At 40.4% G+C, this 15712-nt stretch overlaps 1 protein-coding gene across 2 annotated transcripts in view; it reads right to left on the reverse strand.

Moving 5' to 3' along the window:
- Positions 1–15712, reverse strand: part of LOC102988942 (solute carrier family 25 member 16) — a 74745-nt gene that overhangs the window by 16925 nt on the left and 42108 nt on the right. For both annotated transcript variants that reach the window (XM_024132084.3, XM_055080954.1), the window contains exons 9-11: positions 10137–10322; positions 8772–8955; positions 6027–6172 (exon numbers count right to left, since the gene is read on the reverse strand). In XM_024132084.3, the coding sequence (XP_023987852.1) occupies positions 6027–6172; positions 8772–8955; positions 10137–10322 (516 nt within the window). The remainder of the gene's footprint in view (positions 1–6026; positions 6173–8771; positions 8956–10136; positions 10323–15712) is intronic.

The raw sequence follows: 15712 nt of genomic DNA on the forward strand, positions 1-15712 counted from the left end.
ATAGCCTCCAACAATCTGCAAACTCCTTTCAAAAAACACAACTTACCATTTTTCTCACCTTCTGAAGATAGCACAATATTCAATAACATATTCATCAAAATCTGAGACTCCAGAATACTACAAATTTACCATAAAATAACTCTGTAACATTTCTAATACCAAATTTAATAAGCTCCTACTTTCCTAGGTTTCTGCTACCTCTGGCTTACCAGAACTAAGAAAGCAGAGCCCTATCAGTCCTCTAGGAGAGCCAGTTCAGCAGGGAAGACAAAATTAGCAATCCTAGCTCTGCCAAGATTGCTTGTCCTGAACACAAAAGAAACTTCAGGTTGAAGGCAAAGGTGAAGTATCTCAAACCAGGGAGCAATTGCTGACGCCAAAGTGCCCCGAATGACCTACAGAAACACAATCAGCCCACATAGGCAAAAGGTGTTTGTCTGAAAAAGGTTGTCTGAAATCTGGAAAACTTCCAGTGTTGGAAAGATGATATAGGTGAGGACGTGGGGGAAACAAGGACCCATATATTGCCTACAGAAATACAAAATGAATTTGCAATATACACACATATTAAATCATTAAGTTGTATACCTTAAACTAATACAATGTTATATGTCAATGATATCTCAACAAAACTGGAAAACAATGAATGGAAGAAAGAAACAGGACAATGTCTACATAGAGCAATTTGACAATATATATCAAAACTTTAAATGTACCCAGACCGGATCCTGTCCTGGAAGGAAAAAATTGCTGCAAAGAACGTTACTGGACAAAACTGAAATGTGCACAGTAGATCAGACACAAGTATTATAACAATGTTAAATTTCCTGAAGTTGATAACTGTTCTGTGGTTACATAAGAGAAAATCCTTATTCTTAGGAAATACACATTTAAGTATTTAAAGGTCAAAAAAACACACATACAACTTAATCTCAAGCAGTTTAGAAAAACACACACACAACAGGTAAATCTGAGTAAAGAGTGTATGGATGTTCTTTGTACTATTCTTGCAACTTTTCTCTAAATTTAAAATTATTTTCAAATAAAAAGATTTTTTAACAAAAAGATACACCCCTATGTTCATAGCAGCACTACTCACAATAGCCAAGACATGAAAACAACCTAAATGTCCATCGACAGATGAATGGATAAAGATGTGGTACATATATACAATGGAATACTACTCAGCCATAAAAAAGAATGAAATGCCATTTGCGGCAACATGGATGCAACTAGAGATTATCATACTAAGAGAGGTAAATCAGAAAGAGAAAGACAAATGCCATACGATATCACTTATATGTGGAATCTAAATTATGACATAAATGAACCTCTCTACAAAACAGAAACAAACTCACAGACATAGAGAATAGACTTGTGGTTGCCAAGGGGAGTGGGTTGGGGGAAGGATGGAGTGGGAGGTTGACGTAAGCTCTTATAAAATGGATAAACAACAAGGTCCAACTGTATAGCACTATATTCGATATCCTGTGATAAACCATAATGGAAAAGGATATAAAAAAATATAGATATGTATAACTGAGTCACTCTGCTGTACAGCAGAAAATAATACAACATTGTAAATCAACTATACTTCAATAAAAAAATTTTTTTTAAAGATTTTTTAAATGTTTAAATGTAAATATCCTCTGGTCCAACAATTCCACTTCTAAGTATTGAGCCCAGATATATGCCTGCACAGCTATTAAAATTAAAATGTACAAAGGTATTTATTATAGCGTTGCTAATAAAAGCAAAGACTGAAATGCCAGGGGCTCTTAACTAAATTATTGTACATCCATACAATGAAACATTTTGCCACTCTTAATTAAAAATGAGATAGCTCAATCAGTACTAATGTGGAATAACCACCAAGTTTTCTTTTTTTTTGGCCACGCTGCCCAACTTGTAGAATCTTAGTTCCTTGACCAGGGATTGAACCCAGGTCCCTGGCAGTGAAAGCACTGAATCCTAACCACTGGACCGCCAGGGAACTCCCAAGATTTAATATTTATATACAATAATGTGTATGGTATGCTACCATTTATATAACAAATAATATATAAACATAAATAATCACACACACAATCACATGTAAATATCTGAAATCTCTGTGGAAGGACATAGAAGAAACTGATAACAGAAGTTGCCTCTGGAGCTAGGTAGTGACTGACCAGGGATGCAGGGGTAGAAAGGACTTACTATCACTGTATACCCTCTTGTACTATTACAACAACACACGGTGCATGTGAATTTATAACCTATTTAGAAATAATAATTTACTATTAAAAAAAAAAACCCTGCACAACTGGGTAATCTTTTCCCTAAATAACCTTTGCGAACCATCCTGGAACCATTCTTCATTGTCACCATCTCCTTAGGCAGATTCTTCCTAGTGTTTTACTTTTTACAGACCAGGACTCTTCTAAGTTTCCAAACCAGTCCACACTGGTTATTTAAAGTCTTCTGCATTTAAATTCTGCCTTTTAAATTTTGAGCCAAATCACAGCAAAATGACATGTAACCACCTGCTCTTTCCTGAGACTACAGAGATACTTAAGGTTTGGCATCTTCAAGCCTAGACTTTTATAGATATAATGAGAGAACAGAGCATGAACAGGTAAAAATCTGTTCTAAGATCTGTAATAAAGTAGGAGGGCCTATGAGAGAGGGCAGGAAAGAACTTTGGATCTGTTATTTTTAGGCTCTGGGAATTTTTAAAAGTATCCTTTTGAACAGGGTTGGGCAAGATTCATGAGAGAATTAGTATTTTCATAACTGAAATGAAACACATATTTTCCCTTAATGACTTAGGATATCATGATAAAAAAATAATAAAAATGCAGCAAAATGGATGGAGAGAGATTACCATACTAAGTGAAGTCAGAGAAAGACAACTATCATATGATATCACTTATATGTGGAAATCTAAAATATGATAGAAATGAACTTATTTAGAAAACAGACACTCACAAACATAGAAAACAAACTTATGATTACCAAAGGGGAAAGGGGGGCAGGGGGGCGGAGATAAATTAGAAGTTTGGATTTAGCAGATACAAACTGTATCTGTCCTACTGTATAGCACAGGGAACTCTACTCAATATCCTGTAATAAACAATAATGGAAAAGAACATGAGAAAGAACATATAGCGACTTCCCTGGTGGCTCAGTGGTTAAGAATCCACCTGCCAATGCAGGGGACACAGGTTCCAGCTCTGGTCTGGGAAGATCCCACATGTCACGGAGCAACTAAGCCCATGTGCCACAACTACTGAGCCTGCACTCTAGAGCCCTCGAGCCACAACTACTGAGCCCATGTGCCACAACTACTGAAGCCTGTGTGCCTAGAGCCCCCGCTCGCTGCAACTAGAGAAAGCCCAGGCGCAGCAAGAAATACCCAACGCAGCCAAAAATAAAAATTAATTAATTTTTTAAAAAAAGAATATATAGGGCTTCCCTGGTGGCGCAGTGGTTGAGAGTCCGCCTGCCGATGCAGGGGACGCGGGTTCGTGCCCCGGTCTGGGAGGATCCCACATGCCGCGGAGCGGCTGGGCCCGTGAGCCATGGCCGCTGAGCCTGCGCGACCGGAGCCTGTGCTCCGCAACGGGAGAGGCCACAACAGTGAGAGGCCTGCGTACCGCAAAAAAATAAAAAATTAAAAATTAAAAAATTTAAAAAAAATAAAAAAGAATATATATGTATGTATATGTATAAATAACTGAATCACTTTGCTATACACCAGAAACTAACACAACATTGTAAATCAACTATGCTTCAAAAAATATATATATATAATTCAGTGATAATACCCAAGGATCTGCTAAGAATACATTCCTGACACAACACTGTAAAGCAACTATACTCCAATAAAAGTTAAAGGGACTTCCCTGGTGGTCCAGTGGTTAAGACTCTGTGCTTCCACTGTAGGGGGCACAGGTTCGATCCCTGGTCGGGGAACTAAGTTTCCTCAAGCCGCGCTGTGCGGCCAAAAAAAAAACACCAAAATTCTGATCTTCATAGTTCTTATATTTTTTAAAAGTTTCTACTTTCCTATACAGTGATGAAGCTATCAGCTCTCCTATTACATGACTATGAAGGTACCTTTCTCCCGTATCTTAAAAACCAGATAAGACTGTTAGATATTAATGAAAAATAAGAGATGCTGAGGGCGTAAGCGACATTCCATTACATAACATGCACAAGGTTTAATACAAGGACATGAATTCTGAGCAAGGCTGCTCAAAATCCTTGCTTTCTTTCATCCTTATATTCACATTGGGTTCTGGACTGATCAGGTTACCTGATACCTGAATACCTGTGGTGGTTTAAAATATGTCCACAAATCCTTTGACACCCCCTTCAAAAGATGGCACCTAATTCCGCTACCGTTAAGGGAGAGCTAGACTTAGTGATGAGTACTTAATGAATAAAAAAAGCAGAAGAGACATCGTAGCAATCAGAGACTAGGTTATAAAAGGCACTGTGGCTTCCTGCTCTCTTTCTTGGACCCTTCAATCTGAAGGAAGCAGATTGTGTCCCAGGACACATCAGCCAGGCCCCTAGAAAAGCCCATGTGGCAAGAAACTGAGGGCTCTTGTCAACAGCCAGCTAGGAACTGAGTCCTCGCCACAACAGACATGTGAGTGAGTCATCACGGAAGCAGATGCTCCTGCCCGGGTCATGCCTTCAGATGCAGCTCACATGGGAGACCCTGAGCCAGAGCCACGCAGCTGAACTACTTCCAAATTGCTGACTGACAAAAACTATGAGATAACAGGTTAGATGTCTGTCATTTTAAGGCATTGTTTCTCTTTTTTTTTGTGGTACGCGGGCCTCTCACTGCTGTGGCCTCTCCCGTTGCGGAGCACAGGCTCCGGACGGGCAGGCTCAGCTGCCATGGCTCACGAACCCAGCCGCTCCGCGGCATGTGGGATCCTCCCGGAGCGGGGCACGAACCCGCTTCCCCTGCATAGGCAGGCGGACCCCCAACCACTGCACCACCAATGAAGCCCAGGCACTAAGTTTTGATGTGTTTTGTTTCAGGGCAATGATCCATACAATACACAACAGATCCTGGTTAGGGTGTGACAAAAAAAATTTTTTAATTTGAAAACCAAAGTGGCAACTAAAGCAATAAGTAGAACTCTTAAGCAAAAACTTTATTATATCTATTCATATTCTGAATGCCATGCTGTGTGGTTGTGACCAAGTGACAACTTCTCTGGGCTTCCATTTCTTCCTTTATAACAGGCTGCTATCAGATTATATAAGATAGCTAAAAAGCACATAACACAGTGCCTGACATAGGGCAGGGTTCTAAAATGTTTTTAAGACAATAGATTGTACGTCATTAGTAAATAAGTGTAGAATTATGGAACACATTTTTCTCATTTAAACAGTGAAATGTAGAATTATATCTGGGAAAAGTAGGTTTGTATCAACTAGTCTGGAAAGCAAAATCACCACTAATAAAAAAATTTCTGTGAAAAAAAGATGGACTGCAGTAGGAGTCAAGAAAGAAATAGAATATGCCAATCCCTCTGCAGGTAGCCACTCATAAAACGCCAATGACTAGCCATTTGTGGGTTTACACACATTATCTCCATTGTCACAAAAAGTCTGCAAAATAGGTATTATCACCTTTTCAGAATCTTTCAGTAACTAGTTCAATCATAAAATTGGCAAAGCTAGAATTTGAAAGAAGGTTCATCTGACTCCCAACCCCATACAATTTTCAGGATGTCACATTGTTTCTAGAAGTAAAACAAAAAGTTCACACTCTCTGAGTGCAGCTGTGGAGTCTATTATGCATATAGAGAATATTGAGATATTTTTAGCCAAAGAATTCCTGTTCTGCAATTTCAGAAGCTCTTCGCAGAATTGCAGTGGGATATTACAACCCTGAAATCTGCATTCTAGTATTATACTGATATATATTTAATAGTCTAATAGCCAAATACCTTATAGATGCTAGGAAAGAAGTTATATAACAAAACTGTATAGTTCCTCTCGTAACTACTTACATTTCCTTCAGATGCCTTATTTCTTGAACAGTTTGAAAAGCAAGTTCTTGTAGCTTTTCTGGGGCAAAACTATCACTTATTGCTTTTTGAAATACTTCATGGAGGACCGTACCAATCAGCATTTGGCGTGTGGCTGGATCAGAGCTCTACCCAAAAAAAAACAAAAATCATAAGAACATCTTATTTCACAACGTATCAAGAGATGTGATCGTACATTTATTACTTAACCTATTGAACCACCATAGCCAAAGTACACTGGTGAGACAAATGCCAAAATATGAAACAATTTTTTTTCTGGCGAGTGAAATTATAGGTGACTTTCACTTTCTTCAATTTAGAATTACCTGAATTATTTTACAAGTTATTTTTCTCAAATCAGTATATTTCCATTTTGAAAAAAATTAAAATAACTTATATGAAAAAGTTCAATGTGGTCTCAAATATTTAACATATTCATCTCTAATTTCACTTTGTAATGAACCCACATAGAAAAGTCAATAAATGCATAGATCATAAAGTCATGTGAGTAAAATACTCAAACATGAAACAAACTTACAGCAGAGATTTTTTTTTTTGTCTGCCCCACACACCTGTGGGATCTTAGTTCCCCAACCAGGGACTGAACCCAGGCCCCGGCAGTTAAAGCGCTGAGTCCTAACCACTGGACCGCCCGGGAATTCTCTACAGCAGAGATTTTTTTTTTTCAAATTTATTTTTATTTATTTGTTTGTTTGTTTGTTTGTTTTTGTCTGTGTTGGGTCTTCGTTGCTGCGCGTGGGCTTTCTCTAGTTGCGGCCAGTGGGGGATACTCTTCGTTGCGGTACGTGCGCTCCTCGTTGCGGGGACTTCTCTTGTTGCGGAGCATGGGCTCCAGGCGCACAGGCTTCAGAAGCTGTGGCTCGCAGGCTCTAGAGCGCAGGCTCAGTAGTTGTGACGCACGGGCTTAGATGCTCCACAGCATGTGGGATCCGCCTAGACCAGGGCTTGAACCCGTGTCCCTTGCATTGGCAGGTGGATTCTTAACCACTGTGCCACCAGGGAAGTCCCCAACAGAGATTTTTGACAAACTCTCGCCACTCAAAAAGAAACAGTAGTTTTCAATTAACTCTTTTATTAGCCTGGACCGTCCCCTTGAAACTATCAAAAAACAAGAAAAAGTCCACTAAGACACCCATCAGGAATTTTAAAAATTAATTTACAGGGAACTCTCTGTACTATTTTTGTAAGTTCCATGTGAGTCTAAAATTATTTCAAAATCAGGTTTTTAAAATATTAATATTCAGGTCTGCTTTATAATATGTTGTTAAAAGAGAAGTTAATAGTATCCCCACAATTGAAGAAAAAAGCTGATTTTTTTTAAAAAAACTATAAATTAGTGATAACTAAGACTATTAGAAAATCTACTTAGATATTTTTCCTTCTTTTACTTCTTGCTTAGCTGCATTTTTTTTTTTTTTTTTTTTGGCTGCATTGGGTCTTCATTGCTATGCACGGGATTTCTCTAGTTGCAGCGAGCGGGGGCTACTCTTCATTGCAGTACGCAGGCTTCTCATTGCGGTGGCTTCTCTTGTTGCAGAGCACAGGCTCTAGGCACGCGGGTTTCAGTAGTCGTGGCATGCAGACTCAGTAGTTGTGGCTCAAGGGCTCTAGAGCGCAGGCTCAGTAGTTGTAGCGCACGGGCTTAGTTGCTCCACAGCATGTGGGATCCTCCCAGCCCAGGGCCTGAACCCCTGTCCCCTGCATTGGCAGGCAGATTCCTAACCACTGCGCCACCAGGGAAGCCCTTAGCTGTATTTTTTGGTTTTCTACATACATAGACACTAATGGTATAGTTAAAAGAATACCCTGGGAGGAAGAGGAAACTTAACAAATAAAACTCATGTTCTTCAAAAATAAATGGCATTGGGAATTCCCTGGCGGTCCAGTGGTTAGAACTCCATGCTCTCACTGTTGAGGGCCTGGGTTCAATCCCTGGTCAGAGAACTAAGACCCCACAAGCCGTGCAGTGCAACCAAAAAATAAAAAAGAAATGGCATTGAAACAAAGGGAGTGGGTGTAAGGCAGAATATAGATTAAAAGAAACTATGAGACATACCAACCAAACGTAATATTGTTTGGATATTGACGCTAACAAATGAACTGAAAAAAAAAATATTTGATAAAAGACATTAGAGATAAAACTATTAGATTAATTTAAGGAATTACTGTTCATTTTATTGTGTATGATAAAGATACTGTGTTTATATATTTTTTTAAATCCTCAGCTTTCATTTAGTTGCAAAATAATACAATGTCTGGGAACAGCAAAATGGGTACATGGGAGTTTATTATAATCATCTCTTCGCATATGTTTGAAATTTTCCATAATAATGTTTTTAAAAGAGACTCTCACATTTACTTTTAGTTCACTGGGAATCACATGAAGCCAAGTTTGGAAATGCCCAGATATATTAAATTAAAATTTTTATCACTTAATTATATTATTATTAGAATTAATTATTTTACAAAATGTTGAATAAGATTCAAAGGATCTTAGGGCACCTGGCCTTGAACCCCAACACTGCCACTAACTAGCTACAGTAACTTTGGGCAAGTCACTTAACTTCCTGATTTTCCCCATCAGTAAAATGCAGCTGATTAATACCATCTACTTCACAGGATTGTTGGGAGGATTAAGTAAGAGTGTAAAAGTGCTCTGTAAACTCTGAAGACCCTGTGGAAACACTGGCTGATAATATTGTTCACCTTAAATGTTTCACTCAGGACAGCTCTTCTCATGCATCGAATACTACTGGCTATGCTTGTGCCAGAAATCAGCATGTCTGGATACAGAATCAAATATCCAAAATCTTCATCTATTATCCAAGTATCGGATATGCAGTCTCCCTCCAAATGAATGATGTCCCCTGGCTCTACTCGTACAGAGCACCTAAAAATAAAGCAAAATTAAAGTATACATAGTTTAGATTCCTACATTTAAACATATTAAGGAGGCTTCAAAAATAACTGGAGGAGGGGCTTCCCTGTTGGCGTAGTGGTTGGGAGTCCACCTGCCGATGCAGAGGACGCGGGTTCGTGCCCCAGTCCGGGAAGATCCCACATGCCGTGGAGCGGCTAGGCCCGTGAGCCATGGCCGCTGAGCCTGCGCGTCCGGAGCCTGCGCTCCGCAACCGGAGGCCACAACAGTGAGAGGCCCGCGTACTGCAAAAATAATAATAATAATAAAAATAATTTAAAAAAATAACTGGAGGGACTTCCCTGGTGGACCAGTGGTTAAGACTCCGTGCTCCCAATGCAGGGGGCCCGGGTTCGATTCCTGGTCAGGGAACTAGATCCCGCATACCGCAACTAAGAGCCCACACACGGCAACAAACATCCCGCGTGCCACAATTAAGACCCAGCGCAGCCAAATAAATAAATATTTTTTAAAAATAAACAAATAACTGGGTATCTTATGTAAAGAAATAAGTATTTCTAAATTTCTGGGTCTTGCATTATCTACTGCAAAAGCTATCAAATTATTAACAGGGCATAGCTTCAATTATGGATGAGGTTGTTCTAATAATAATTCTCTCATTCTTAAGACTTATACCTACAGCTTCTATAAGCCTTGAAGTATGAAGCCAAACACAATGTACCAAGAACAAAATCATATTTATCTAGTTCAAAACATCCAACTTGCAGCCTAGACGAAGTTAGACCTCCACCTTCTCTGCATCTCCCCTTCATCCCTCACATACCACACACTGCTTGAGAAGCAACAGCTAGAGTCTAAGGATGTTCTTATGCTGTGATTAGTTTTCCTCTTAGTGAGAACTAAATGAGGTTTAAGCTGCAGTCCCAGAAAGCACTGGGAAATAGGAAGTAGTGATTTAATAAATCCCCTTGTACTTGATTTTCAAATGACAATAACAATCAAGTTTTGGAATAAGGGACTTGAGATGCTGGTGTAATAGGTACAATCTTTATGCAGAATTAATTCATGTTCATATCTACTCTCTTTATTAACAATTAAATTATTGCAACAGCCACACAAGCCCATGTGATAGTTTGTAAGATGGCACCCTTAAGACTCTGCCAGATCAACGCCCAAAGTCACACAAAAATTACCAGTCATTCCTAAGGATACACAGTTCTTTACATTCTAGTGACTGCGAAGCAGTGATGATTAGGTGCTTTTCATGGTTTCCTTCTTCATTCTGTACAATATTGACTGCTAATACCAGGTACCGGTTATCCGTTCCTCGGCTCAGAACTGCTTTAGAAAAGGAAGCTTCCACCTTCTTCTTCTGAAATCTAAAGCATACACATACAAAACTACTGTAGCACAAGCATGAAAAAAGAAGCCATCCAATCTCTTTTACCTACAAACCAACCTTCTAGTTTTCTAGGTTTGTTTCTTCCGGAAAGCTTATCACAAGACCATTGGCTAAAAGAGGTAAAGAGAGAGAGAGCAAGGGCATAGCAGAATTCCTATTATAAAAACTTCCCAGAAGCAATGCCATTAAAACATGCTTATGATATGGATTTTTCCAAATATAAGCTCTATGAGGAGCTCTTTGGGACATCTATGATTGTGAGGACAAATGGTAAATTGAAAAATATTAGACACAAATTCCTACCACTGGTGCAAACCTTCCCAAAGTAAAAGTGAAAGGAAATGTCTAGGACACTATCCTTTTGTAAATAAAAGATGTTTGTTATGGAAAAATATAGTGTGGGTGGTTTGCTGGAACTTCTACTGTGAGCTTCAATATTATATTAATCTTTCAATTAGGAGAGTACTTAGAAATCACCTAGTCCAACCTACTATTTAATGCAGGAAATCATTCTATAAAACCTCATTGGGGATCAACTAGCCTATGCTTTGTAGAGAAAGCAAGATTAATACCTGTCACCTTAACCATTCCTTCATAGAGTAACTCAGAAATTTCTTATTTATAATGGGCAAGTCGATTTCACAATTCTTTTATCCACGATCCTAGCCGCCTGAAAACTGCAAAATACTCTAATCTCTCCTCTAGAAAACATTAAGTCCCTCTTAAATCTTTCCAGTTTGACTGCAGTCTTTATCAGTGACAGTCCAAAGTCATTATCTCTCCAGTTATTACCCTAAAACTTTACCCTAAAACTGTCTTGGTCACCCAACCTTTGTAACCCACCTAGGTTATATTCCTCATTCACCTACCCCACGTAGCCTCAGGCCATGAATTTCCCAAGGTCAGCTGGGACGCTTTAAGGATCTCCCAAAAGGTACTGCTGATCAAAACTCAAAGCGCAAAGATCCGTCAACAATAATTAGCCTCAATATCATTACTACTGACAATTCTACACTATGCTTGAGGGTCAATTTCCCCGACCATTTACGCCGCTCTGAGGGTACAGATTTCTCCCTGGGATAACTTTCTCCAAATAAACATCAAGAAGAGCATCTAGCAGTTGAAATTTCCTTTTATGAAGACATTTAAGGTGGCTAGGACTCCCCAAATTCAGGAAAGTGGTGATATCAAGGTTAAGAATGAACTGCTGGGTGAGGGAGAGTATTCAAGCTCTGGCCCGGGCTTGGCCCCAAAGAGAACCCTGGTAAACAGATCCCAGCTCCGGAGGCAAGTCGGGCGCCCCGGAACCTGAGCCCGGTCACTCTGCCCCAGCCCCGGTCCGCGGAGGCGCGGGTGCCGCCTCTCCCGCTCCCTTCTTTTCAAATCTCCCGCGTTGTTCCCAGACCCTCCCCCCGCTCCGCTCACAGCTCCGCCGGCGGCGCAGCCTTATCTCCGCAACTCTTCTCCATTAGCAGCTCCAGTTCGTCCACCTGCTCCATCCCGAGCGCAGAGACCTCAAACTGCCGCCAGATGAAATCAGGGGAACCCGGAGCAACACACGGGGGGGAAAAAGGAGCGCGAGGCCGCGTGGCGCCGCGCGCATGCGCCGACCAGCCGAGGTCCCAAGTGACCTGCGCGGGCAGTCCCTCCGGCGCCCTGCGCGTAAGGCGCTTTTTTGCTCCTTTGCCTTAGGGTTTGGAAAACAGGGAGTCTTCGTAATCTGGCCCAGACTAAGTGCTCCGGCTCCTCTGTCTCTCTGTCTCTGTCTCTCCCCCTCCCCCTTCCCCTCCCTCCGTCTCTCTCGACACGCCGACCCATGTCTGACACACGCACTTAGTATGAACAAAACTGCAGTTGCCCAAACCAAGGCGTCCCTTGTTAGCTTCCGGAATTTTTCACTCTTTGGAAAACAACCGCTCCTCCTTTTTTTCTGGCTCAACTGAGAAAATGGAAGCTGTCAGAAAAGAACTTCCTCATCATGCCATGACTAAATCTACAAAACCACTAATATCTCCTCCCTGTTTTATAACCTCTTTCCACTTTTTTCAGCAGTGGACAAAGCGTTCCTCCTATCAATGGGCAATCCCTCTACTTCTACTTGGGATCCCAAGGCCTCTTGCATTCTCAAGGGCATTACTTCTTCTGTTATTCCCTCATTCTCTACTATCATCAATCTGGCCCTCATTATTGGATCGCGCCCTGGCTTGTAATGTGTCCCGGTATTTCTCATCTTGAAATGATGTTACCTTGATGGAACCTTTTCTCTCTTGGCCACCCTCCCGAGGAAAACTTCTTTAAAGAATTTTTTTCAAGGCTATATCCAATTTCAACTCCTATTCACTTTCCTTTCGCTTTTAGTTTTTTGAATTAAAAATCAATTTTTTTACATACACAGAATATTAAAAACCACCTTTAAAAATATTGTGCTACAAATAGAACTACCATACGACCCAGCAATCCCACTACTGGGCATATACCCTGAGAAAACCATAATTCAAAAAGAGTCATGTACCAAAATGTTCATTGCAGCTCTATTTACGATAGCCAGGACATGGAAGCAACCTAAGTGTCCATCAACAGATGAATGGATAAAGAAGATGTGGCACATATATACAATGGAATATTACTCAGCCATAAAAAGGAACGAAATTGAGTTATTTGTAGTGAGGTGGATGGACCTAGAGTCTGTCATACAGAGTGAAGTAAGTCAGAAAGAGAAAAACAAATACCGTATGCTAACACATATATATGGAATCTACGAAAAAAATAAAAAAGGTCATGAACAACGTTATAAAGCAGAAACTAACACACCATTGTAAAGCTATTATACTCCAATAAAGATGTTAAAAATAATAATATGCTACAGAATATTTAAAATATACAGAAATGTGGTACTTCCCTGGTGGTCCAGTGGGTAAGACTCTGAGCTCCCAATGCAGGGGGCCCAGGTTTGATCCCTGGTGGGGGGACTAGATCCCACCTGCAGGCCACAACTAAGAAGTCCTCATGCTGCAACTAAACATGCCGCAACTAAACATGCAGCAACGAAGATCCCACATGTGGTAACTAAGACCCGGAGCAGGCAAAATAAATAAATATATATATATTTTTAAAATACAGAAATGTGTAAAAAATAATGATCACTTCCTAAGGGTTTCACCCAACTTAAAATAATCTTTATCAAAAGTTATCTTTCACATTCATGTTTATTCATATAAAATTATGAAGAAGTTATGAGCAACTTCCTGGAAAAAAAAAGAATGGAAAATCCTTGCCTGTAGTAGTTACAGATTTTATACCTGTGATGCCACAATCAACTGGTTTTCCTCCAACATCGCAGGCCCTCCTCAATCTCCTTTACTGTCTCTTCATTTTTCTGCCCAATCTCTAAATGTTGAAAGTCCTCAGAATTCAGTTCTGAAAATTTTATTTGTCTACTAGCTCCCTAGGTTACGTCAACCATTTTCATGGCTTTATTTATTTATATATTTTTAAATAAACTTATTTATTTTATTTATTTTATTTTTGGCTGTGTTGGGTCTTCGTTGCTGTGCGCGGGCTTTCTCTAGTTGCGGCGAGCGGGGGCTACTCTTTGTTGCAGTGCGCGGGCTTCTTATTGCGGTGGCTTCTCCTGTTGCGGAGCACGGGCTCTAGGCGTGTGAGCTCAGTAGTTGTGGCTCACGGACTCTAGAGTGCAGGCTCAGTAGTTGTGGCGCACGGGCTTAGTTGCTCCGCGGCATGTGGGATCTTCCCGGACCAGGGCTCGAACCCGTGTCGCCTGCATTGACAGGCGGATTCTCCACCCCTGCGCCACCAGGGAAGCCCCATTGTCATGGCTTTAAATACCATCTCTATCCTGCCAATTCTCAAATTCATATTTACAGGCAAGGCTTTTCCTCCAAATTCAAGAGTCCAACTGCCTGCTTGACATCTACACTTGGCGGGGAGGGGGAAACTTCTTTAACATAGCCAAAATGGAAAAAAAAATTTTTTTTTTTTGGCCGCGAGGCTTGCGGGGATCTTAGTTCCCCAAACCCAGGCCGCCTGCAGTGGAAGCGCAGAGGCCTAACCACTGGACCGCCAGTGAATTCCCTAAAATAGAACTTTATATTTCCCCAGCAAACCTATTATTCTTCTCAGTAATAGCACTAACCACCCAGCAGATAAGGCCAGAAACCCAGAAATCATCCTTGATTCCTTTCTGTTACTACGCACATCCAATCCATAGGCAGACGCGTAGATTCTGCCTCTGAAACTATCTTAAATCTCTTCGTTCCTTTCCATCTCCACTGTCACTACCTAATCATTATCTCTCACATGTGCTTCCATTCTTGTCTCCCTGCAATTTATTCTTTTCCCTTTCCTAATATTTTATCATAAAAACTTTCAAATGTACAGAAAAGTTAAAAGAATTATATCATGAACACCATATACCTATCAACTAAATTTTACAATTAACATTTGCTATCTTTTTTTTTTTTGTGGTATGCGGGCCTTCCTCTGTTGTGGCCTCTCCCGTTGTGGAGCACAGGCTCCGGACGCGCAGGCTCAGCGGCCATGGCTCACGGTCCCAGCCGCTCCGCGGCATGTGGGATCCTCCCAGACCGGGGCGCGAACCCGGTTCCCCTGCATCGGCAGGCGGACGCGCAACCACTGCGCCACCAGGGAAGCCCAACATTTGCTATCTTTAGCAAATGTTGTCATTCATTATCACAATGTATATCTATCTATCCATCCCTCTATCCATCCATGAATTCAAGTTTTTCTTTTTAAATGCATTTCAAAGTAGCAGACATTTCACATCAGTGCATTTCACCCCTGAACACTTTAGCATGCACATCATTAGCTAGAGTTCAATATTTTGTGTGTGGTACTTTAACTGTTTTATGTAAATTTCATATGTGAATCGTAGAATTTACATAAAATGAAATGCACAAATCTTGTGTGTACCATTTGATGAATTTTGACAAATGTGTTTGACACCAATCCTTATCAAGATACAGAATGTTATCATCACCCCCAGAAAGTTCTCTCATACCCCTTCCCAGGTAATTCCCACATCCATCCCTACTGGAAACCCAACCACTAAACTGATTTTTTTTCACCAGAGATCTGATTTGTCTACTCTACAACTTCATATAATGAAAATCACATGGTATGTACTATTTTGTATCTGGCTTCTTTCACTCAGTATAATGTTTTTGAGATTCATCCATTTTGTTACATAAACCAGCAGTTTGTTCCTTTTTATTGCTGAATAGTAGTCTACTTGGTCAGTCTCCAGTTAACAAACACCTAGATTATTTACGGTATTTTGCTATCTTGAATAAAGTGGCTACAAATATTCTTTTTTTTTTTTTTTTTTTT

The sequence above is a fragment of the Physeter macrocephalus genome, chromosome 20 (genome assembly GCF_002837175.3).
Source record: "Physeter macrocephalus isolate SW-GA chromosome 20, ASM283717v5, whole genome shotgun sequence".
In the NCBI taxonomy this organism is placed as follows: Eukaryota; Metazoa; Chordata; class Mammalia; order Artiodactyla; family Physeteridae; genus Physeter; species Physeter macrocephalus.